We start from the raw sequence: 24617 nt of genomic DNA on the forward strand, positions 1-24617 counted from the left end.
GCTCCGAGGAGAAGTTGCGTCTCAAAGGCGGGGGCTATGTCCACTCAGGCGTTTTGCACAGCTGGATGGTTGCTATGGAGATTAAAGGATTTCTCAAACATGCATGAAAGAAAAAAACAACACTGCAGGTATGTTTTTTATGACATGATGTAAAGCTGGAAAAAAAGGCCATTTTACATAATACTGCCAAGTTTTTAGAAGCAGTAGAGATCCAAACGGAAGTACAAAAACCTGCAAAATGTGAATTTGAAAGGAGCTCAAAATAATCAGAACTGAGCAGATTAAAATCTCATGTAAAATGTAATGAACACGTTTTGCACAGCCCACAGATAACCTGTTCAAGGAATAATAATAAGTCACCTTTAACACTTTTTCCATCTATATAAACCTGTAAAAACAGAGAAACAGAAAGAGGAAGACCTTTTTTTTTTAACTAAACAGACTCCTAAACATTTTTTGTACAGCTGTAAAACCAAAAAATGTTTTCACAAGTCCAACATGTTTAGAAAAACATAGCGTTGCTCTCAGTATTTGTTCAGGACCAGCATAATAAATCCGGATTAACTTGAATTAAAGGGCCGATCTGTTTGTTCACTCCTCTGTTTCCTTTATATCAAACACCATTATGAACTCTGACACATAATTATAGCTCTGCTTAGATCACAGCTGAGAATTAACAATTACCTTATTTAATGTCCTGAATGTACTCTTAACAGAAAACATTGCAGGAATTTCTTTTCACCCAAACTGCAGAGATGAGATCAGCGGGTTAAAAAGGCCACAGCTTGTTGTTACTCTCCACTTGACACGGGTCCCTTGAGGGGAGCCCTGCCCCACAACCACGCTGCGTTTCCAACAGCAGGGGGATTCCCGAGACGCCGAAACGAGTGCTATTTTTACTCTACAAAACATGATCCGGCCTGGAGATGAAGCGCTGAGTAATTTTTTTCTTTCTGTTTCTGAATGAAAGCAGAGGGAACGCCCGGGTCAGGGAAAACTGTGAGAGAAACAAGTGTATGAATGTTCCTCGTTGCTGCACAACTAACACGTGTCACATCCACACAGGGGACAGTGGAGAGAAAAACAAACATTAGTGAGGAGTGGCTAGAGATTATATATACATGTACATCAACCGAAGAACTTTAATTTATCCTAAAGGGAAATTAAGAGTAGATTCACACCAGCCCTGTTTAGCTTGCTGTATTCAAACTATAGTCCGTTTGTCTCTAGGAAGTCTAGTTCATTTGCAGTGGTGTGAATGTGCAATCAAACTCTGATGTGAACTTGTTACCCTGCAACCTCAGATGGCTGAGGGTAATGTAGCAGATGATCTTCCCTCAACGTGTGATGCTGCGATATGAAAAAGACGAGACACACGTTGAGCTCCTTTTTACTTCAACAGGAAGATTTATTCTTCTTATGATGACCGTACTACATATACACTACATATGCAATACTTCATATCAAATACTTCAGGTATCACTGTATAACTTACACAAATAACCCTTCGATTCAGTACATTACAAATGACTGCGATATCCCTTTAAACCGAGCGAGAATTATTGTAACATGCTCCATCATGAATTTTATTGAATGGCAAAATATTTTAGATAGCTTTTAATTATCCAAACCAATTAGCTTTGTTTTAACTCAAATATCTTGTCCCTTTTCCTCAGACCTTTTGTATTTTTAACTGTCAAAATAAAAATATATGGATTTGCTTTTAACTATTTTAATAGCTTTTACAATTTTTATTCTGCACAACATATACTCATTGAGTTTGACAACATTGTTTCTGTGTTTCTCAGCTAGCTCAACACATATGTCCAATGTTCGCTCGCATTAGCATTAGTTAGCCTCCAGAAATACGTCCCGTTTTCTACACAATGTCCATCCAAAGCTGTACAAAGTGACCCACCAGTTGACTCTCGAGTCTATAACCTCTTAACTCTTAAAGGACAAAACATTTATGCATCAAAATACATTTTTACTGACCTGCGATATGAAAAAGACGAGACACACGTTGAGCTCCTTTTAACTTCAACAGGAAGATTTCTTCTTCTGGTGTGCTCAATCTTTTCTTGGTCACCAACGCGTCAGCGCCCCTAGCGGCCATGTGTAGAATTGCACGGACTAACTGAAATAACACTATAGAACTTATAACGATGAGAAATTAAAGATTCAAAATGAAAAATTATGTTGGGGTGCCTATTTTCTTGCTTCTTGGTTTTGTTTACTAGATTGTTTTTCACCCCTCTACAAACTAAAAATGTGAACTCTAATCCGCCTAAAAAATATATTTTTAATCGGTATCGGTTCGGTTAAAGTTAACTCCAGCACAGTTCGAATGTATACGTGAATGCCAAGTGTACCGGAAATCATTCTGAAAGCCGAAAGCAGACTATAGCACACGGCATTCTGGGTAAATACACCCAAAACAAACAAGAGAGTCTAACGCTAATGTGAAAAATGATTCCTCGTCAAGAGAAAAGAGAAATCCTACAACTTATAAAATCTGATGCTATTCCATTTTTGTTTACATTTTGTGAAGAAGGACGTTGCGCTGGTATCTTCTTCTGAGGGTTTTGTGTTGTTTCTTTCTGTCGTTATTGGTGCAGCGCCCCTACAGGCGAGGAGGGGAACAAGTTTTTGGAAGGGTTTGGATCATTTGACACAGTGAAGCAAATCACAGCAGCTGGAAATGTAACAAATGTTGAAATTTTGGTCCCAAATCAAACCGAGACTACTGGACTATCAGGTGTGAAAACATCCTAACGGTGGATTAACTGCTTTAACCAAACTCTAGTTTGTTTGTCTAGAAAGTCCGGTTTGTTTGGGGAGGTATGAATGCACAATCAGTCCCTGATGTGGACCAAAAAAAGCAAACTCTGGTCCGCCTGAAAACCTCGGTCTCGGTTCAGTTGAATGTGAACGGAGACCGCTAAAAAACCAGAAAGTGGACTACGCCGCAGGGCATTCTGGGTAAATACAATCAAAACAAACGCATGAGTGTAGCACTAGCGGGAGAAATGGCTTGTGGTCTTTTACCAAAGACAAAAGAGAAATACTACAACCGCTAAAATCCACTGAAACCACCAAAACGGATAAAGAAGTCAGAAGTTTGATAATAGGCCATATTTAAATAATAAGTATTGGTTTTGGTGATGCTTATTATTGTTATCAAATCGATACCAAAATATGCAGTATGAAGTTTTATTTATCTGTGTTCTTCGTTGTTTTTAAGAGGTTTCTAGCTGAGAAACAGAAGTGTATTTTAATCACAGTTGGTCCATTCAGACGGCTAAAAGCTTTCAAATTAGCCAAATCTGATCATTTATGTCATATTTATTTGTCAGGTCATCTGAAAGCTGTGCAGGCAGCATTTTTACACTTTTATTCAAGTGCTCTAAATGTCCCCTTGCAGTCCTGGCAATGCAGACAAAGAGTTTGTTATCACTGTAGGGCATACAACACAAGGCCATTGTGTGATGTGTTTGATCCTGTAAGACATGGGGAAGCGGCAGGTACAGATTGGAGCACAATGAAATGTTCACAACCTGAAGGGTCTGTGTTATAGATTTAAACTGTTGCTGTTCACTTTTCACATGTTGAATTTTTGAAATAACAACGTAAAGCACTGTTAGACTTTCCTGTTGTGTCAATGCTTGTGCATAACTGAGGTCCACAATTCTCTTCCCAAAATCCTGGATGGTGTGTTTTGAATTTTCCATTAAGTCTGGCATAGGGGTGCACCGACAAATTGACAAGTCGATTATTTGGCCACAATTTCCTTAATTTTGAGAAATCGGCAATCGGTTTATTTGTCTTGTCTTCGAGAGTTGCTAAATTTAACAATTTTGTTGCTTTCTTTAGTGCACAATGACAATAAAATGAATTCTGATTCTGACGTGAAAAATATCCAAATTCCCATTTGCCGCCTTTTCTGTTCTTCCATTTGGGGCTCAGCTGCTTCTAAAAACAGCCAAAGCTTTTTTGGCAATAAGTTAATGTTTTTTTGTGTATGGAACATGAGCCGTTTGGAAAAACTTCCAGATTTTTAGGTCACATTCCACAAGCACTGCGCTGTTACCTAGCAACCCAAGTCAAGCCAAGCCCTATTACCTAGCAACCCCAGCCAAGCCCAGCCTTGTAACCTAGCAACCCAAGTGGAACTCCAGCACATTTGATCAGCTGGTTTTACTACTACAGTATATATATATATATATATATATATATATATATATATATATATATATATATATATATATATATATATATATATATATATATATAATGGCTGCTAGAAAAGACAAATGTTTTGCTGTTGACTTATTTTTGGTTGTTCTTTAACACATAGAAATATTTTAACTAATCTGACTGACACACAACAGGAAAAAGTTTAGTTTGATTAACACAAAGTGAGAAAAAAAAGATTACATCTCTTTTTTGCAGTATGAACAAATAGTTTGTTTCCATGTTATTTGTGAAAAACACACTCATACAATAATGATAATCAGAACATTTTGTTGGTGAAAGCTCCAGAAAAGCCTTTGAGGGTGTAAATGATGATTTCTGATTGGTGGTTTCTGCTCCCTTCATTCGGCAGTCGTTTTTCTGGCGGCCGCAGTAATCATTTAAGTTATGTGTCACTGCCTTCCACTGGCTCCGGTTCCCCAGGGCCCAACCACTTGTTCTGAGCAATAAGCTAATTGATTGAAACATTCATCATCATCCAGGACCACGTTCTGCCATGAGACATGCCCCGAGGGTGGCCATGTCCCAAAGAGCGACAAAACACACTAATGAAAGTGCTGACAGTGAAAGATGGGAGCAAATGTTCACCTTCATCAGCACAAGTTTCTCAAACAGGAAATTCAGTTGCATTTCCAGATGACCATTTTTGTGTTTGTTATTAACACAATTTGGTTATGAGACAGACGTACAAACATTATCAAGGGAATTGATGTGATTGCATTTAACTAAATAAATGCAGTCACTCAAACGTAATTAATTAGAATAGATTCCTTTTGACATGTAAGCTCCTATAAATCAAACATGAGTTATATTTTGTTTGATGGGGGAAACTGTGATATTAAAACCCAAACACAAATCTACTCGTAAAAACTGAATTTACATTTGTCAGATTAAAAGCACCTTTGGAAAACAACCTATAAGCAGGTATCAAACATATTTTTGAATGTTTTTTTATTGGTTCATTAACTGTAAGCAAGAAATAATCAACTTTAACATAAATAAAACCTTTAATGTCTGTGGGGAAATAATCATTACAATGGACTTAACTTGTGAGCTGAGTTTCAAAAATACAGACTTTTCATTAATATTATAATTTACACTCACACGTTATAATGGCTGGAAACAAAGGGGCAATTATACAACTATTTGAAAAGCAAAAGTGGAGCCTCCTGCACAACCAACAAGAATGTAGCAAGTGGTTTTTGGATGGGAAGTCAACAACAAAACTCTTGTCTTCTCCAGCAGCCATTGTACAGGGCATACAGCAGTAAAACCAGTTGACCAAATGTGCTGGAGCTCCACTAGGTTTGCTAGATAACGGGCATTGCTAGGTGAGGGGAAGTGGTTGCTGATTTGTGATGTTACATTTGGGAGGGATTTTAAAGAGCTCATTTTCCAGGCACAAAAAAAACACAGCTGGAATGTTGTTTTTATCTCTTGAAGTGCTTTTAGAAGCAGTAAAAACCAAAAAGGAAGAACAAAATGAGAATTTTTGCATAACAGGTCCCATTTAAGTCTTCAAAAATCCTTCCTGAAAAGCAGAAAAGCAGAAGTGAAGCCTCCTGCACAACCAAATTTGCAGAAATGCAAATTTGCCAGCACAAAAACTGCTGACATGCAAAAAGTTGCATTTCATATCAAAATGTTCATTGGACAAAGGGATTCTTATTTTTTAAACCAGCTTTAATGCTGTTTGAATCAAATGAAACATGATGCTTATCTTGAATTAAAGCGTTAACTTTCTAACAGTATGTAACAAAATCAGTATTGGTACATTTTTATCAGTTTCTATCTCTACCCATCGTGGATGTGAAAAAAATTAACTTAAGATGTGTGATCAAAATTAAAACCGTAGCAGACCAAGTTACATTTCCAGAAGGTGAGCCGTCCCTTATCACCTCTAACTTCCCTAACAAGAAAGCTGTAACAGATATGGCTATAGCTTACTGTAATTCCTATTTGCACAGACGTGTAATTTATCTTTTGTTTATGGAACCGCCATGACACTAATGAGCACTTGTGCACAAAGAAGCTGTCATACAGGGAAGTATGCACGCCGCCGCCGCGCGCTACAACCACAACAACGTCTTACCAGTCGACCAAAGTTCAGACACACTCCTGCGCTGACAGCACACACAGATCTGTGTTTTCCAAACAAACATGCCATCAACCGTGTGTTTCCATCTTTACACACACACACAGAGTCAAAAGCCACTCTTATTGAATATACGCAGAGAGTGGAAGTACTCAGACAAAGAGAGTGATTAATTATTAACAGATGCTCACTACCATACATTACAACACATGCATTATGAAGGAGTTTCATCTGCAGCGTGTCTGTGAAATATATCAGTCTTCAAGAGGCTGAAGCTCGTTTCATTGGCTCACCTCATCTGAAAACGTTAATAAGCTTAAATAAGTCTAATAATTGGGTAACTGTTGGGTTTTCCGTCCGAAACACTGTCAAATCCTGACCTTATGATGAAATGTCAATCTTTCATTTCTGTATATTTCTCTTTAAATGTTTGGCACAAACCAAATAAATCATTTCAGAAAAATTAACCTCACAGCAGCTGTGGAGAACGGAGGTGGAAGTATCATGCTTAACACATTGTCTAATGCATAAACCAATATGTTTACCTGTAAATAAGTTATTTTCTCCATTAGACATCAATATGTGACCATTTCTTATTTAAAGTAGTCTGACAGAAGAAAACCTTTATTGCTGTAGGCTGCTAAGTACATTAACAGCCTATTCAACCTATTCATCTTTTGGTAAACTATGGGCTTGTAAAGTAGTATTGTTTTTGTTTGGATAATTGGATAATTTATCGAATTGATCAATTTTTTTCCCAGCATTACATGTTTACCTTTATAGTCTCTCTTTGGTTAGATATGTTTTAATCAATTTTACTTCTGAGATGATAGGGTAAGGAAAAAAACAACATGCTTTGGCTAAAAATCCCTTTCACAAGCTCACAAATGTAAATTGTTCAACTTTGTGCTGATTAAATTTTGACAACAGCTGATTGTTTAACACTCAGCCAGAGAACAATATGACAGTAACCAAGGTTTTCCCCAGAAAACTTGCTAAGCCTGGTGGTTTAGTGCTAGGGCGGCCATTCACCCAGCGGCCCGTCGTGGTTTTGAGTTAAAAAAAATTTTAAAGTTGACAGAAAATTTAAATATTACTTGATAATTATGTGCTATTGAAAGATTGGAAGATTAACACCTGAACATCAACTATAAAGGCTTAAAAATGCAAACATTTTATAAAGAGTTAAATAAATAAACAATGCTAAGCCACATACATTTCCTCTAATCTTACATCTCAGTTTCCATCTGCTAAATGTTTCACATGGGTTTTATGTTCTGACCCTGGAAGCAGACTCCTGAGACTTGAGCCTCCGTTTGTTGCTAATGGGTACAAACTTACTCTGCTTGTTTCATGCAAGGTGATGCATTCAGTGTCCACAAACAAAAACACATCATATTTCATCGCAGGGCAGCCTTGGTGGAGGTAATAACTGAGGCGAGCTATAGCTGCCTTTCATGAAACTTCATGAGGAATCATGACGTCTTTCTTCCCTACAACCATTTTTTTTACAAACAATCTTTAAAAATCTATAAAGGAGACTGACAGAATGTTTAAATTTATATTTAGAGTTTGTTTAATTTAGTTCTGATATAGTTTGTGTGGTAAGGTATTTTGTTATGTCTCTGTAACGTTTGTAAGATGTTGAAGCAGTTTTGTGTTTAATCTGATTTTGTGGAGGAATACCATTATGTCTTTTTTTAATGTTTGCAAAGGATTTTTATTGTAATGTTTGGTGTGGACCCCAAGAAGAGTACGTAGTCTCTACTACAGTAGAACCTAATGGGGATTACAGCTGTTACGATTCCTCAAAGGATTAGAGGAATTTTAATAATTCCTCGAGGAAAATTATCTGCCTCAAAGCTTTGTTAAATTATGTTTTATTATTTAGCGCACTGTGTTCTGGGCGGGTGATTATTTATGTTGCGCAGCGCTCTCACTGCCTCCTGAGTTATTGACGAATGCTAAGTGTTAGCAGCACAACATCCAATTTTTAAGGCTGGACCGGAGAATACGGGAGTATTTCATTGAGTTATAATAAATTCCAGGTTTTTGTTGTTTTTTTTAAGTATCCTTAAAATAACTTGTGCGATGCCTGGAGTACAGCAGCCTTTCTGGCATCCTGGTGGCTCTGGACGGCGAAGAGCACGGCGGCGAAGAGCACGGCGGGTGTATTTATACCGGTGAGCAGATAAACTGAACACTGCGGGCGGCTGCGCTGTAGTTGATGCTTAACATAACTGCAGCTTTACGGATAAACTGGAAAATAAATTTCATATCATCCCGGTCTCAACAAATGGGCGGCGGAGCGCATCGTGGCGGTACATAGATGGTAGATGAGTTTCTGAGTGTGACGAACAAAGGAGTCAAATCACATCGTTAACACAAAAGCTATAGATGGCTGGGCAAGGTGAGGGTGGATTTTCTTTTTTAATCAAATGCGCTTGGATCTTTATTATTAAACTGAATATAATTTCAGATTTTTGTATAATTCATGTCCAGGTTCACTTAAAAAGTGAGCTACTATTGTTAAAGTTAATTTTCTGAACTACAGAAAAGTAATTGTTAGGAATGCTTAAATATTAAAAATTTTGCTGATATCCAACAGTAACACTGCTGTTATGGCAGTATTTACCAGTATTTTATTTTATAAAATGCTTTATTCGATTATTCGATTAATCATCAGAATAACTGACAGAATACTCAATTACTCAAATAATTGTTTACGACAGCCCTGATGGGGATCCTTAAATAAACAAACTGCAGCTTAGCAGTTGCAACCTACAGTTTGTTTGCTAGACATTGATGGAAAACTCAGAGCGTACGTCTGTGTTCATAAATTTAAAAAGACAGCCTTGTTAAGCGTTAGCCAGCAGTAACAGCAACACTGAGAAGTAATCAGACCTCCATCCATTTTGTCAGCAGTCATGCTGATTTACTGCTTTTCCTTTCAGAGCTTCATGGGGTCGTGGGTGTATTACAGTTCACTTTCCAAAGCCAATCAATCCCTGTCTGGGCCTCATGTCCGGTGCACTCACCTCCATAGTGCTCAGGTTGCATCGATGGGTTCCAGCAAACCAGCCGTCAGTAGAGCACTGGTCGATATCAACATCCTGTAGATTAACGTCCACCCGCACCACGCCCCTACAACACAGGAGGACATGATGCTTAAAGAGGGAACCAACGATCAAATCATTGACATTTAGCTGCATAACTGTTGGCAAACGACAAAACCGAACATACTTTCTTCTGGATTTTGAAAAAGTTACTATGGAAAAATATTTAGGGTAGATTTTCTTAAAAGGCAGCAGATCAAAAAGTTAAGTTTGGGGAGTCGATCTCAGTTTCATTTTGGGCCAAATCAAAAGTCTCAATGTTCTTAAAGGGCCGGTTGTGCCAGAATGTATCGATAAAACCCATTAAACTGTTAAAATATCAATAACTGTTTGTTTCATGGGTGTGCCGCGGTGGTGTAGGGGATAGCCGACCCATATTTGGAGGCCTTGAGTCCTCGACGCGGACATCACGGGTTCGACTCCCGGACCCGGCGATATTTGCTGCATGTCTTTTTCCCTCTCCTTCCTCTTCTCATGTCAGCCTACTGTCATATAAGGGACACTAGAGCCCACAAAAAGACCCCCTGGAGGGGTAAAAAAAAGATATTAAAAAAATTTATAATAACTGTTTGTTTCAGCATTCAGTAAGTGTTTCCTAAAATGAAATAATATTCATCATCTTTTCACACTGATCAATCCATCCAGAATTTTGTGATTATTGTTTGCAGCTCAGCTTATTTGCAGTGAAAAAGCTAACCACAGCTGAAAATGTAACAAATGTTGTAAATTTGGTCCCAAATCAAACCAAGTACTTGATAAGGTTGAAAACTCCCATAAAGTGCCCTGCAAAACACAACAATCCTTTAGATATATTTCTCTCAAATAACTTAAAATATCCAATTTAACTCCTTAAATAAGCTCAGTGATACCAGTGAGCCATCGACTCTGATCTTCCTCAGAGACGAAGATCGCTCTCTCTGATTCTGGCAAATATTTTCTCTGTTGTGGGAAGCTGTAACTTAGCAAGTGTAAAAAGTTACTTTATTTACTTTTTTTTAATATTATTTAAATATAATTAATGACGGCTAAAATGTACCCCTTTGGCCTCAGCCCACACACACTTGTGCTAAACTTAAAAATAAAGCACAGCTGGAGGCAAATCTGTGCCGACTCAAAGCTTTGTGAAACTCGGGTTGTTCAACACATCTCTGCTGTGTCACGACATTTGAGATTTTCCCTCCACTTTCCAGCTCATAATTTCTCTTCACAGAAAATTGCATACAGTATAGACGCTAATAATGAGAGGAAGAAAGACGATGGGAAGTAGCTTCCAGCAAAAATAAGACAGGAATTAACTCAGCATCTTGGTTGGCTGTTAAATATAGATGCACATAACTTTGGCCTTATAGTACAAATTGCAAACATGTTATTCATGTAGATTCCCAGTACAGCTGTAATAAGGACCAAAGCAGTTTTAGCTAAAGTAATATAGATTTGATTTAATAATGCATTTTGTCACCCTTTTGCTTCATTAAAGAGTATGTAATAGTTTCATAACACAGTAATGAAGAACAGTATTTACATACAACATATTCATCACCTGTTTTCATTTTGTATTAAGTAAGACTTTATCTAAAACACTGTAATTATGCCACTGTACCGCAGCCATCCAACTGTTCGGGTCTAATACAGATAATATTTTCATGCCATCATATTTCTTTGTTCATTCACACCTATCGCTTGTAGTTCTCTCAGGACCATTAAGCCCCATTTGCTGATGCAGCAACAAAGCCATCCATTACACACCAATAAAGAGAAGCACAAAGGTTGGGGGAAGAGACTGGATGTGACTGCTTCAAACTCAGAATCTCAGCTTCCATCTCTAATGCTACTTAAATGTATATTTTAATGTAAAATCAACTGGACATGAAGTTGAGAACAATTTATTTAAATCAAGTTGGATGATAAATAAGTAAAATGCTTTTCATGTTGGTATTGCATTAGCTTTTAATTCTATTTAAATAGTGATGTTTGCTAACAAAGGTAGCCTCAATCAACCATCAATGAAGATGAAAACATTGAATATACAAGATTAAACAGTCCCGTAAAGACTGCGATTAACATATTTAAGATTTTTATTTTCAGATTCATTAATTTAAGACTTTTTAAGGATGCGTTGACTCCCTGCTTTTTCAGGTCCAATAAAGTCTACAGGGTGGCCCATAAGTTTCCATACATAGGAGAATGTAAAATGGATATTTCTGCTATATTTCAGATACCCAAGAAGATGAGTTTGACAAAAGAGCAAAGAATTGAAATTATACTGATGACTGGATCGGGAAGCAGTCGCATGGTTGCACGAAACTTTAACAGAAAACATGGAACGAGCATCACACATAACACTGTGGCTAAACATATTTGCAAGTTTCAGAAAACTGGAAATGTTTCAGATCAACCACAAAATGGTCCAAGACGTGCAGCGATTACACAGAGTCCCACAAAAATAAAAAAGGTTCTCCAGTATAAAATGTTTATTTTTTCTATGTATGGAAACTTATGGCCCACCCTGTATATACTTTTCACCGCTGGATAAAATCCTCTGGCTTCACACACACAGTTCCACAAATATTGCTGCTTTGGCATGTTCTCCAGGTATCCAGGAGTTGGTTTACTGTGTCCAGCTCCCAGTGGACACACCAGCCGAGTGCAAGCCTCTTTCTGTCTGTACTCTTAATAATAATAACTGCTGGTTTGATCCTTCTTTGGGGCAAACTGACCTCAGTATTTTCTGCTGTGCTGCTGATTTAGCTGAGAAATTACTTCCCATTTTTGGGTATGTAATCTGCTCAAACTCAGTGCAAAGAAATCTAACTTCAATTTTGAGATTTTGTTTCTGCAGTCAGCTCCCCCTCTTCTTTGTTTCTGCTTCCATCTCCATGGGTGGTCTTTAGCATGCCAGCCAATGTAGACATATGGTGTGTAAAATAGCTTGTGAGAGAAGAGAGAGAAATAAAAGCGAACGTCTGCCAGGCAGGACACAGAGTTAATGGCTGAGAGAGTGTGTGGCAGAGGGGCTGGTAATTTGAGAGTGACGATGAGAAGCTGAGGCATCATGATGGCCATCGAGGCCCATGGGCATAAAGACGGGATTACCACAGAGAGTAGGAGATAGAGGCCAGGAAACAAAGAGCTCAGTCATTTCATCCGCCAATTTTTGTGAGTTTAAAGGCCTGCACAGCTAAGAGAGACTGGCACCCTGTCGTTATCACATTTTGTCCTGAAGTTGACTAAAACTGTTGAAAAACATGGAACCAATTCCATATGATTAGCTCCCTCTTGCTGTGATTTGTAGACATGATCCTGATAAGATATATAATGAAAACTAGAAGTCACTTACAGAAAAGTTAACAATGGATCAGTAGGAAGTTGGGGTAATTTCACAGAAGAAGTCAATGAGGAACAGAAAACACTGAGGAGCTTAAATACTAAGGGAGAGGTGACAAAGAAACTAAAGTAGCTAATCAGAAGTAAGTAGAGGAAGCTGAGGTAGAGAAGATGTGAAACAGCAGGGAAAGGAAAGGTAAAAGATAAACTGCTTACATAGAACCTACATAGAACGTAAACATGTCCCATGGTGCTTTCTTGAACAGCTAAGGACGGGCTATACAAAACATATTAATTACATTTTGCACAAAATCATTCTTAAATAATGAGATTTTAGTCCAGTCAGCCTTCAACTCACGTCCAAATGGCTACAAACAGATGTGCAATTATACAACTGTACATCTTTGAAAAGCATTAGTAGAGTCCCCTGCACAACCAATAAGAATGCAGCAGCTGGTTTCTGGAAAGTAAGCCAACAACAAAACACTTGTCTTTTCCAGGAGCCATTGTACAGAGGTAAAACCAGCTGACCAAACATGCTGGAACTCGGCTTGGGTTGCTAGGTAACAATGAGTGTGACATTTTATTTGTTCATTTCATTCATTTACAGTTTTTAATGAACATGTCACATGTTGATAAACAAAAGTTTTGAATGAAAAGCAGCAGCTGTAAGAAAAAAAATGTAACATAGCCAAATCCTTCTCTCAAATATATCCTAAATTTTCACTGGATGCGAGTGAAGAAGCAGCCAAAATACAAAGAAAAGGTTTGAAAGACATTCAGAATACCAAGAATAATTTACTAATAGGACTAAAAGCAAGTCTTTGCCCAAGATTTAAGAACCAATTACATACAGCTGTGAAACAAATTAAGAGAAAATTGAAAACTTGCTGATTATTCCACTAAATATTGATTTCTGAACTCTTCCTGAGTTAAAACATTAATATTGTTGTTTCTAAATGAACATGAACTTGTTTTTTTTTGCATTATTTGAGGTCTGAAAGCACTGCAACTTTTTCGTTATTTTAATCATTTCTCATTTTCTGCAAATAAATACTAAATTTAAATTGCAGAGGCATGTTGTCAGTAGTTCATAGAATAAAAGAACAATGTTCATTTTACTCAAACATATAAATATAAAAAGTAAAATCAGAAAAACTGACAGTTGTAAGTGGTCTCTTAATTTTTTCCAGAGCTATATAAGTTAAGAAAAAATATGAGTTGTGAATTAATATGAACTTATAATGAATTGGAATTTGAAAAGAAAAAAATGGTAAAAAATCCCACGTTTTTAATGATGAAGCATTAAAAACATAATACACAGCAAATTCTGCAGAGTTAAATCAACACTATGCTGAGTCTATTTGGTCCTTATCAAAATTGGTGTTAATTTAACTCTTTTTGAGTTATTTCAACAAGAAATTAAGTAATTTTAACACTTGAAATAGTTATAATTACTCAAAATGTTGTTGAAATAACCCTGTAAGAGTTAAATTAATGCCAATTCTGACAAATAGACTCGGCATAGTGTTGATTTAACTCTGCAGAATTTGTTGTGTATGTCTAAGGAGAAACGGTCTAAAGAAGTTGATGTTGACGCAGAAAAGGACAAATGTCAGCTAAGAATAATCCACCTTATTCAAACCCGAACACATGTCCAAGAAAGACCTGAATGCACACTCTGTGCCCTGATAGGAACACATGTCTGTCCTTTGAGAGCGGCCCGGTCTCTGCATTATGTCACGCAACGATCACAATGCGAGAGCCGGCCGGGTCTTCCCAATGAAAACGTCTCCTGTGTCTCTCCAGTGATGGAAATGCATTAAGTTGACAGGACGCGCCGGAGCTAATGCAAGTCAAGCCGCCGGGCACAATGCTGCTCCACTACGAGCATTTCAGTGCAGGTCGGGTCATTTTATTGAGTTCTGTCGCCGAGCATCAAAAGAGATGTGGCAGCCGCGGGGGGAAAGGAGCTGCGATTGAATGACAATAAAGACTGCTTCCATTTTGGTTCTTTCCATCTCACTTTTTGCATTCCTGATTTCAAAGGGCAACAAAGTAACAAAGTAAATTCAGACAAACCGTGTTTTAATTATAAAACAGAAAACCTAATTAACTTTACACATCCAAAAACATAAATGATAACTTTCAGAAATAAAAGCTCACATTTATAAGCTGTCTTTTCAGATTGTGCACATTTTTCTACTTCCATATGAGTCTTCACTGCTTCTAAAAACAGCTTTAAAAAAAGCACTTAAAAAAAAACCTCCATCTGTTTTTTTGGCAATAAGTTCATGTTTTTGGTGTCATTAAAATGGGCCGTTTTAAAAACCTGCCATTTCCTAAGTCACATTTCATGGCCACTGCGCCGTTTCCTAGCAACCACAGTCGAGCCCATCCTATTACCTAGCAACTCAAGTGGAACTCCAGCAAGCTAGTTTTACCTCTATATCTACTGTACAATGGCTGCTGAAAAAGAAAAGTTGATTTACCATTCAGAAACCATTGCTGCATTGTTGTTGGATGTGCAGGAGGCTCTACTAATGCCTAGAAACCCAAGCCAAGCTCCAGCATGTTTTGTCAGCTGGTTTTACAATGGCTGCTGGAAAAGACATATGTTTTGTTGTTGACTTACTTTCCAGAAAACAGCTGCTGTGTTCTTACCGGTTGTGCAGGAGGCTCTACTAATGCTTTTCAAAGGTGTACAGTTGTATAATTGTGCATCTGTTTGCAGCCATTTTCACGTCCGAGTGTAAACGTTGAGTTGATGGGCGAGGCCAGCAGCAGCTTATTTGGATTTAAAGTGACAAGACGCCCTAAAACAGTTAATTCTAAAAGGAGCTCAAGATAGAAAGAACTGAGCAGACTGAAATCTCATTTTCTGATTTTGTGTAAAAAAACAAAAGGCCATGACTGTTTTGCATCGCCCATAGACCTGCCCTAACCTGTTCAAGGAAACATAACAGGTTACTTACAACATGGGGAAAATGTTTTGATAATAAGTAAAATAATCTATTAGTGGAACAGGTATTTTTTCATCAACATTAAGGAATTATTTACTTAAAACAAGCCTCTATATATTGCTGAAAAGATACTTGTAAGTTAGTTTTGACTTATTTCAAGTGCACTAACAAAATTGCACTAGAAACTAGACCAAAAATCTGGTGTTCACATTACATTCTCCATCCAGTCAACTAGGCTTGAGCTATTTTGCAAATAAACTAAATCAATCCAGGGGATGAATTCAAATACTCAATTTATCCAAATAAAGCTGAAAAAATCTCTCTAGCAACATCAAGCGTATACATCTCTGTGTTCGCAGCAGAAAGCCTGAGTGCTTCTATTTTCTGAAACTCTGACATTTAGAGGTTGAGGGCATCGCATCGACAGGCCACCTGACACAGCCGTGGAGCCCCACTGACGTCAGGAGGATCACCTCGGGGGTCTTTAACCCCCGCTCGCTCCGAGGTTATGCTCACTTCAACTTCTCCTCTCATTCCTCTGTCCTCATTGGGTCAGGAAGCTAAAGTGGAATACTTCAGCAGGACTCTTGTTGCTTTGCTAAGCTGCAGATCTTCACCGTTTCTCATCATGAATTGCCTCTTTTTTCTCTCTCTCTTTCTTAAACACCTACACTGCTTCGGCTCGAGTTAGCATCAAGCTTGATCGCGTTTAGCCTCGGGAACTGTTGGGAGTTTCTTCCTATTTGTTTCTGGACGGTGTCCATGGAAGCAGATGCTACCAGGTCCTGCTGGAGCTCATGGCCTCCCATCGAAGTCAAGCCGTCCAACATTACAGCTGGTTTTACACACATATTTGGAAGCAAAGCGAAGCCCTAACAATGAGAAATCTGCTGTCTGTTTAGAGCCCATTTAGCCTCTTGAAAAATCTCCACCAAACGTCTGCATTTCTCAGTCAAATCCAATGAACTTCTCTTATTTTGCCTCTGCTGTTGCTTCTGTGTGAGCTTCCCCTTCCTAAAGCAATTACAGCTTCTGCTGTGCAAGGTGAGTTTGAAGTCTGTTCACCACCTGCTGAATCATTTTTCTTCCTGTGCATCTCCACTTTGTGTCTTCGGCAATGCATCTGAGCTCAGAGTGATCTGCCAATTAGGATGGCGCAGCATCACCCCACAAAATGTCTGAAACTCCAACAATACCATCAACACATATACACACTAACAGCTTGAAAACACAGGCAGTTTTGTAGGAAGTTAGCAGGAAAAAGAGATAAAGCATGAGCAGTGTGATATCTTACACCTTCTCAGAAACAGCAGGTCGATTTAAAATAGTGGAAAAAGTCTGGAGTCAGCACTCATTCTTTTATATCGGGGTTTCTGCAAGTTTCAGCAACTTAAAATTAAAACTTTTTAAGACCATATGGGTGAAATTTAAGACCTGTGTCACGTCAGAAGTTTTTTTTAGCATAGAATGAATCGTATGGGTTTGCAACAGAAGTGATCCAGAGATGAAGACGAATGTTGTCCAGCATTTAATTTACACTTAAACCAAAAACAAGTGAACATGCTAGCAGAGCTGCAGGAACAAATTATTCTACAAAGAATCACATTTCACAGTTTTGGGAATCCTGCATCGATTCTTAAGTTGGATGTCTTTGCTCTTCTTATTTGCGAGTAAACTGCATATCGCAGTACACATCCACTCAACCACCGTATACGTTTGGAGTAATTTATTGATATTCTTATATTTGAGAAAAAGTCAGGCAGCTAAGCTAACCTAATACTGGTAATTTAAGGTACATCATTTTATGCACAAACCTATTTTCATTTCAATATAAACTGATTTGGTACAGTGTATAACCTTATAGAATTGGTTTAAATAAATGTTTTATTTCCTTACACCATCTTTTCCTCTTGTCAGTCACATAATTTAAACAAAATCTCTAGATTGTGTGAATGGAAAAATTGGTTTCTGAATTAAAAATAGTTTCTGAATCAAACTGTGACCATAAAAATTGGAATCGAATCGCTGAAAGATTTGCATCTCTGCTTGCTAGCTAGCTAGTTTTTCTCCTCCTTCTGTTTTCACCACAAGAACCAGAACCAACGGTTCTAATGGTGATAAAGGTCCTAATATACTTTTACAAGCTAGTAAGGGTATATTAGCAGCTAGTTAGCGATAGCCTCAACCGCCTCAAGTCACAGAACGCAATGAAAATGTGACTCAAACATTTACCTGACAGAAAAGTCCCTTGAGAAAAAAAGATTACTTACAATATACAAGATTACTGTAGATAATCAAGTCACCGCAAAATTTAAGATGTATTTAAAACCGACTTACCAATTTTTAAATGAATTTAAAACATTTTAAGGCCTTAATTTTAGATGCATGAATTTACAACATATCAACCATTCACAACAGGACTGGTGTAAACGTACCCTACCCGGTGTAGTCTGATTTACTGAAACTCTAGTTTCTTTGTCTAGAAAGTCCAGTTCATTTGGGGAGGTGTGAATTTGTAATCAAACTCTGATTCAACCCAAAAAATCAAACTCTGGTCCACCTACAAACTTCGGCCTTGGTTCGGTTAAAGTGAACTCTGGTGCAGTTTGAATGCAAATGTCAGCACCAACTGGACCAGAGAGCGCTCCAAAACCAGGAAGTGGACTATACTGCAGGGCATTCTGGGTAAATACAACCAAAACAAATGTGAGGGTCTAGCGCTAGCGGGAGAAATGACTTGTGGCCTTTGAAGACAAAAGAGAAAACATACAACCGCTAACACCTGTATCATTTTGTGAAGAAGAAGTGGAGCTCTCTAGCTGCGTTTCCATTTAAGTTAAAAATGCACAAATTGGAATTATAAAATAAATTAACTTAATGGAAACGGCAATTTAAAAAAAACTCACGGTTTTAAATAAAAGTTTGTGCTAAGATTGCTGGCTATGTATCAAACTTAGTGTATTTCGCAAAGTGCAATTGAAACAATTTTTCACATCACACAAGTCACTTGATCAACAACAGGAAGTTACTACTGGCAGAAATGATGAAGTAGACGACAGGAAGTGGTACGAGGATGATGTTTATCACGTCTGATTGCAAAATGTTGTTTTTTCAACATTAGTGGAATATCAATAAAGTGTAGCGCACATTTATGATGGAAACAGCTAATGCCTTTTGGTGTTGTATCTTTCAATAGTTCTTGGTGCAGCGCCACCACAGGTGAGGAGGGGGACAGGTTTTTAAAAAGAGTTTGGTTAATTTGATACAGTGAAGTGTGAAAGCAAACCACTCTAGCTGGAAATGTAACAAATGTCGGAAGTTTGTTCCCAAATTGAATCAAGTCTATGAGTCTAGCAGGTGTGAAAACATCCTTTGTCATACAAGCTGTATGAAATAGTCAGAGGATCCATGCGATCAGAGTACGAGGACAGACAAAAGTACTAAGAAGTCACCTTGCTTCTTGCAACATCATCACCTGAAACAGGAAGCACTAAGAGGCCGGAAATACACATCGTCCGTGCAGAGCTGTTGTTCTACATCATTCATTATTAATTCATCCTGGTATTGATTGTGTATTTATCTGGAGGGAAAAAGAGGAGAGCTGGTGTCTGAAGAAGCTACTGGCTACACCAACCAGCGTTTTCCCCCCTGATGCATCTGAAGGATGGCTGACGAGCAAACAGAGAAATGAGACGTGACAGAAAGGTCTCACAGAAGCACAAAGGATTTCTTTGTGGCCTCAAATGCTCCACTATTATTAAGAGAAGACTTTAAGCCTATTTGAGGATGTGTGATTTGAATTTCAAAGCTGAGCACTAAATCAAGCTGTGAAAGTTTTCAGTGACGTGAAAACACCAACGAACGCATCAGCTCTGCTGAACAGAGGATGGAGGGAAACGTGCGATCGGTTTAATTCCAACTCCAAAAAGACGCTGCAGACTCTGTTTGTTTGATTTTCAGTCATTTTCTCACATCTGACAAACATTTTGGTTCATTAGCAACAAAAATCAGCAAGTAGCCGAACATCCATCCAAAAATCCAACTGTTCACCCGTCTATCCATCCAACTATCCATCCATCCATTCATTCAAACAACCATCCATCCATCCTTCCAAACATCCAACTGTTAATCCATCCATCCAACCATCCATTCATCCATCCATTGACCTTTCATACCTTCTTATCTGTGTTTTGTATTTATACTTTAAAGCTTTAAAAAGACTATCCATCTTGAATTGTGAAATAAATATTGATCCCTGTTGTTAGCTTCAACCTGCCTGGGGCTCCAAAGGTAAATTAGATGACCACATATGATCAATTAAGCTGCAATGCTTTGTTTGCTTGTTTTTAATACATAAACTCCCATCATTATGTGGTTAGAAATGAGCTTCCCCTCTGCAGAGCAATAAGGAACAGTACCAACTTAATTCTACAACCATTTAATTACTAATCGATGTTTGATTGTATTTGCATTCAGCATGACAAAATGTAAACCAGATTTCTTTTTCATCGTTTTTCTTGGAGTGAAGTTTTAGGTGCTAACAAAAGATGGGAGTGTGATCGCATTCATCACCTCAGGCGCTGCTTGTGAATTTGCAATCAAATTGCTCCAGTCTAAACATGTAAAGCTGCTCTGAGAGGCTTCGGACTGGGATAATGTCTGCTATCTGATAGCCTATTACAGCGTAATCACCGCAGGTTTTGGTCTCATTTGCAATTAATGCTTGTGTGTGAGCAACCGGAGCGTATCAATTAAAGATCAAGTAAAAGCAGCACAACACAACGAGCCAATCACCGGCACATGCGGATTCTGAAAAGAAAAAAACAGCATTTTATAGCATAAAGGTGCAACCAAGGCGTTAAGTGTTGCCTCGTTCGTATTTGTCAGATTTTAGAAACGGTTTCTCATGGAGGAGGATGGAAAAAAGAGAAATGACATGCGACACTTCCTGTGCAGCAAAGCATCCAGACGAGTGAGTCTGAAAAATGAATTAGGGCCTGTAGCCAGAGGTTTTCCACCGCAGCTACATCCAGTAACATCAAGGTTATTTTTAGCATCCCGCCGCCTTGTCAGACTGGAGGAGAGGAGAAACCCCCTCCTGTAAGGAGAGGGAAGTCGGTGAGAGGCTGCGCGTTTGGAGGGGGAATCAGCTCAGGGAAGACTCTCCAGATTTGGAAATGAAGGGCTGAATAAACCAACCTGAAGTCACAGATTATTAATTTGTTTTAATTGGCGATGTAGTGCTTCATGTTAAGAGAATAAAATGTTATCAAAACATTTTAGTTCTTGGGGATTCCTGCAAAATTGACGACTCAATCCAATGGATTGGGACAACTTTTCAAATGGCTTCGATTGTACTGTTAATATTATTATGAGACTTATTCATTTTTTTCAAGTCTTTATAACATTTTTGACCAGGTTTTAAAGTAATAAATCAGAAATTTAATATGAAAATTGACTGAATGGATGGATAAATTTAGCTTTTTTTAAACAAATGGAACTAGGGCTGGAGCAATTAATCGTGATTAATCAATTATTGAAATAATCATCAAATAATTTAGCAATCATTACAGACGCAAAAATCTTTTTTATTATAAACAGATTTGTAAATATGTTCTTCCAAAACCTCCTCAACAGGCTTAGCTCCGCCTGGTTCAAATTACTGTAAAAAAAATCTCTTAAGTCTTTTCTATTCATTTGTTAATCAATTAATCCATAAAATAATCAAGAGATCAGCCTTACATAGAATTGTAGTGAAACAGAAGGGCTGAACTTTTCACAAGTTGACGTTAGAGGAATGTTTTTCTGTATCCTTTGCTAGGAATGATCAAGCACACACTAAAGGAATGTTGTGTGACTGCATTTTAGGTGATAAAATTTTCATTTTCATATTTAAAAAAAATAAGGAAATTGGTTACTTATTTGCATTTCTGCAAACAAATAACTAATGTAAAAAAAAAAAGTTAAAAAATGTAAAGTAAAAAATGATGAAAAATCAAATTAACTGATTAATCTCAAAGTAATTGATTAATCGCTAAAATAATAGTTCGAGTTGCAGCTCTAGAAGGGAAAATCTAAGCATCGAAGAATGGTGCAATGGTTACAATGTTTGGAGTATGGATTCGCGAATTAAGCCAGGAAATCCTTACCTCTTCCATCCAGATTTAAAAAACTTAAACTCTAGACTTTTCCAAGCTGAGTTGGAACAGAACTCAGTCGAACATTATAACTTGGACCTGTTGGTCTTGTAAAAATGCCCATAAATTACATGTTTTGTCGTCTGACTCAATAAACAAACTGAAGTTAATTCGTCGGCGTTTCTACCTGAACTCCGGATCCAGGTTGGACTTCAGGCCGTAGAAAGCTGCGGACAGCGTCAGAAGCCAACGGGGGACAAAATTCCCATTTTCACACTCCAGGTAAGGCGCAGACCACTTGACATGCGTTCGGTCCGGGATGAAACTCTCGGCTCTTTCCGGTGACCCGTCACCACCTTTACTCAGAACCCTTTTGTGGAACCTGGGCTCATGCTTCTCCCTCATCCCGTGGTACCACTCGGTGTCCGCGGTGCGGTTGTGCAGATGGCGACGCGCCATGCGGGGGAGGTCTTGGAGCACAATCTCCCCGCCGGCCCTGGTGGCTTGGAGGAGCACCGGGGGCCCCGCAAACGACGCACCCCCGCCGAAAGTGACCACCGCCCGGTGGATCTTGGCGTCCCCTTCCAGGATGCTCCTCACCAGGGCTTGGTACCACTCCATGTCTCGCCGCAGGTTGTGCTCCCTGGACCTGTTGGCTTGCAGGATCATGCTGAGGAAGTTAGTGGCGTGCAGCACGGTCTCCAACACGCCGCTCATGGAGTAATGCGGGGTTTCGTGTGACCTTCCACGCAGCAGAGAGGTGAGCTCGTACTTTCTCGAGCAGTTGGCGTGTCTTAAGGTGGTCGAGTCCCCCGTGTGCAGGAAAGCCGTGACCACCCGGGGCAGATGCTCCTCCGGTTTCTCCCCGGGAACGAGGCGAGGCGCACGGAGGTGCGCCAGCCGAGCGCCCAGGTTCGCCTCCACCTCCTCCTTCCCAACGGCTGACTGGTCCGCGTCGAACCGGCTCGACCCGATCACAAAGCCCACATGCAGCAGCAACGAGAGCCGGAGAACAGCCATCTCCCCCTGCAGAAAGCGTCCACAGATGTCTGAAGAGGAAGCGGGGGGATTTTACAGCGTCGTCGAGCAGGCGTGATGTGAAGAATCGACCAAAGCTGCTCCTCTAAACCATCGCATCACCACTTGTAGGATATTTCTGAAACACCTGCACCTCTATTGCTGGAATCAGGCAGATAGTCCTTCTTTTTCTCTCTTCTCAGAGAAGCCTCATGCAGCTTGTTGATGTTGAAGATCCCCTCTCAGTCTTGGCTCTGCTGTGCGGCGGATGTTCTCCCCCTGCGTGTGGGCTACACTGAATCAAAACGACACGGAAGGAAGGAGAGAAGGGAAGGAGGGAGGGAAGGGTAGAGAAAGAGCCTTGTTGTTATTATATTTATATATTTTTTAAGAGTCAGGGAGCTCCTCACTTGGATGAGCAAAACGCACTCCGCCCTCTTCCGACCGCGGCAAACACCGAGCGGGCCTATAGAAGCCGGGGAGAACCGCGTCAGGATCCGAGCGCCCCCTCCAAGCAAGTCTTCCCGTCCGCCTCATAGGGCTCCGGGAGCGGCATCGATCCGCCTATGGCCGCCGCTTCTGTCAATCACCGAGCCGCGTTTGGTGGAGCGGAGAGAAGTCGCTGTCCAGGGTGCTGAGGCAGACGGAGAGGTTTACCAGAGAAGAGCGCCTGATTTACACCAAATGCTCCGATAAGAACCGTATACTACTCACAGAGTTGGTAGTTACATTTACTCAGTTACTTTTACTTGAGTAACTTTTTTGGAAAAATAAATTTTTACGCTGTGCTTTTTTTTAACTTTTACTTGAGTAACTTAATTATGAAGTATCGCTATTCATACTCAGAGCAGAGTACCCAAAAATTGTACTCAACTACTTCAACATATTTTTACTGAAGTAAAAAATATAGAGTAGCCGTCCAAGAAGTTACTTTAGAGTAAAAAAGTACTTGGTAAAAAGTATACCCAACTACTGAGTAATTGATCAAATTATCAGTTATTTAATATTTAAATGTAAAATAGTAGAAATACTCCTAAAAGTATTTTGTAATCAAAAAGGTAATCACGTAAATATAACTGAATACATGTAATTAGCTACTAACTAACTATATTCTTATATGTAAAGTTTCACTCTGTAACGTCACTGAATGAAAACAAGTTTGTTTAAACCAAAAACTCACCAGACACAAACACATACTTGCCATTTTTGTTCAAGTTTCATAAGTTTCATATTGAAAGAAATTGATTTGGATTTTTTTTTTATTTTGCCTGATTTTGTTATTTTGTCTTTTTTTTCTACATTAAATCCAAACAAACGTGTCTTTCGGTTCTTGTCGGCATTTCTTAATTGGTCGTGCTCAGTGCATAATCACGTCTTGGTATATAATACGCAATTCCACCGACAGATATCAGTAATACAAGGTAAATTATATTCTCAGTATTTACAAAAAGTGACATTAAATATGAACAAATAAACATTTTCTCTGCCACAGCTACACAAACTAATGCTAGCACTGCCGCTTAGCTAGCTGCTACATTAAGCTAAACATTTGTGGATAGAAACTCTTCTAAAGCATTAGTTCAAAAGTAGAAAAACTCCAGAAGATTATTTATCCTCTGTTCATTACTTAGCATAGAATCAAATGTAAAATCAGAATGTCAGCTTATCAATCAATCAATCAAATTTTATTTGTATAGCACATTTCAGCAGC

At 38.8% G+C, this 24617-nt stretch overlaps 1 protein-coding gene across 2 annotated transcripts in view; it reads right to left on the reverse strand.

Moving 5' to 3' along the window:
• Positions 1–23752, reverse strand: part of gpr158a (G protein-coupled receptor 158a) — a 69513-nt gene extending 45761 nt beyond the window's left edge. Inside the window, exons 1-2 of one of the 2 annotated variants that reach the window (XM_032551796.1) lie at positions 22077–23752; positions 9388–9493 (exon numbers count right to left, since the gene is read on the reverse strand). In XM_032551796.1, the coding sequence (XP_032407687.1) occupies positions 9388–9493; positions 22077–22909 (939 nt within the window). In that variant the 5' untranslated portion in view covers positions 22910–23752. The remainder of the gene's footprint in view (positions 1–9387; positions 9494–22076) is intronic. The other variant, XM_032551797.1, reaches the window with a different exon arrangement.
• Between the last annotated feature and the right edge of the window lie 865 nt (positions 23753–24617).

Source organism: Xiphophorus hellerii, chromosome 21 (assembly GCF_003331165.1).
Source record: "Xiphophorus hellerii strain 12219 chromosome 21, Xiphophorus_hellerii-4.1, whole genome shotgun sequence".
NCBI lineage: Eukaryota > Metazoa > Chordata > Actinopteri > Cyprinodontiformes > Poeciliidae > Xiphophorus > Xiphophorus hellerii.